At 29.6% G+C, this 2,165-nt stretch overlaps 1 protein-coding gene across 1 annotated transcript; it reads right to left on the bottom strand.

The window, feature by feature from the left end:
* Positions 1-325: 325 nt before the first annotated feature.
* LOC129613668 (tubulin alpha-1 chain-like) lies at positions 326-1,678 on the bottom strand. The gene has a single exon (XM_055527823.1). The coding sequence runs from the start codon at positions 1,676-1,678 to the stop codon at positions 326-328; it is 1,353 nt and encodes a 450-aa protein (XP_055383798.1).
* Between the last annotated feature and the right edge of the window lie 487 nt (positions 1,679-2,165).

Raw genomic sequence — 2,165 nt, 5'->3', positions numbered from 1 at the left:
ATTCAAGTAAAAATACAATAAACTTAACGTGATATTCAGAAAATTTCATTGTCAAAATCTTAAAATATATCTGTAATTTTGCCCTAACTGCTATGATAAAATTCTCTAAAATAAACTCAACGGAAAATTATGTTAATAGAGAACTTAATTATTTAATGGTCCCGAACAAGATCTTGTTAGAGCTACATTTAAAATTTGCTAAAAAATTAAGAAATTAAAATATTTCATTGATTTATTAAAATCGTATCATGAATTAAATTGATTTACACAAATATATAAATTCATTTCATAAAAATTCTTCTGTGCTGAATAATTTTGTCGAAACTTAATATTCTTCGGCTCCTTCACCTTCACCATCACCAGAATCCATTCCAACTTCTTCATAATCTTTTTCTAATGCAGCCAAATCTTCACGTGCTTCAGAAAATTCACCTTCTTCCATACCTTCACCAACATACCAATGAACGAAAGCACGTTTCGTATACATTAAATCAAATTTATGATCGAGGCGAGCCCATGCTTCTGCTATAGCAGTAGTATTTGCTAACATACAAACAGCCCTTTGAACTTTAGCTAAATCTCCGCCAGGAACAACTGTTGGTGGTTGATAATTAATACCAACTTTAAAACCAGTCGGACACCAATCAACAAATTGAATTGATCTTTTTGTTTTAATTGTACTGATAGCAGCATTAACATCTTTTGGTACAACATCACCTCGATATAACATACAACATGCCATATATTTACCATGTCTTGGATCACATTTAACCATTTGATTTGCTGGTTCAAAACATGCATTTGTTATTTCAGAAACAGTTAATTGTTCATGATAAGCTTTTTCAGCTGATATTACCGGTGCATATGTTACTAATGGAAAATGAATTCTTGGATATGGAACTAAATTTGTTTGAAATTCAGTTAAATCAACATTTAATGCACCATCAAAACGTAATGATGCTGTTATAGAAGAAACAATTTGTCCAATTAATCTATTCAAATTAGTATACGTTGGCCTTTCTATATCTAAATTTCGACGGCAAATATCATAAATTGCTTCATTATCAACCATAAATGCTGCATCAGAATGTTCTAATGTTGTATGTGTTGCTAATACTGAATTATATGGTTCAACAACAGCTGTTGATATTTGTGGAGCTGGATATACTGCAAATTCTAATTTTGACTTTTTACCATAATCCACTGAAAGACGTTCCATTAATAATGATGCAAAACCAGAACCAGTACCACCACCAAATGAATGAAATATTAAAAAACCTTGTAAACCGGTGCATTGATCAGCTAATTTTCGGATACGATCTAATACAAGATCAACAATTTCTTTACCAATTGTATAATGACCGCGTGCATAATTGTTAGCTGCATCTTCTTTACCAGTTATCAATTGTTCTGGATGAAATAATTGACGATATGTTCCAGTACGTACTTCATCGACAACAGTTGGTTCTAAATCAACGAATACAGCTCTCGGAACATGTTTACCAGCACCGGTTTCACTAAAAAATGTATTAAATGAATCATCACCGCCACCGACAGTTTTATCTGATGGCATTTGTCCATCTGGTTGTATACCATGTTCTAAACAATATAATTCCCAGCATGCATTACCAATTTGAACTCCAGCTTGACCAGTATGAATTGAAATACATTCACGCATTTTTGTTTCTAAATTTTTATTTTTTTTTTTTCTTTCTATTGCAAATTTGAAATTTTTATTGATGTAGTTCTTCTTGCTTCAAAATTGAGTTTAATGATTCCTTTACGAGTTAGATTTAATTTAAATTTTTTCAATTGAAATTTTTATAAGATTCTTTTTTTTTTTTGTTCCTTTCGTTTCGATTTCAATTCGACAATTTGAAAATTTTTTGAATTTTCATTCAAAGTAATTTTTTAAAGGCATCTTAGATTTTAAAAAAAAAATTTTTTATTTTTTTTTGTAGAAATTGAATATTACAATCAAATAAGAATTTTGGGGGTTCAGTAAAACCATTCGACATAACAATACAAAAGAAAATGGCAAATCTTTAAAATAGAAATTTTTCAAAAAGGACAAAATAGAATCACTCTATTTTTAATCCTGAAATATTACGGAAGATTAAATTTAATGTATAGTTTAGCATAAAATGTGGATACTAAAGTATACC

The sequence above is a fragment of the Condylostylus longicornis genome, unplaced genomic scaffold (genome assembly GCF_029603195.1).
Source record: "Condylostylus longicornis isolate FDR11 unplaced genomic scaffold, ASM2960319v2 ptg000085l, whole genome shotgun sequence".
Taxonomy (NCBI): domain Eukaryota; kingdom Metazoa; phylum Arthropoda; class Insecta; order Diptera; family Dolichopodidae; genus Condylostylus; species Condylostylus longicornis.
This window is presented reverse-complemented; position numbering and strand designations above follow the sequence as displayed.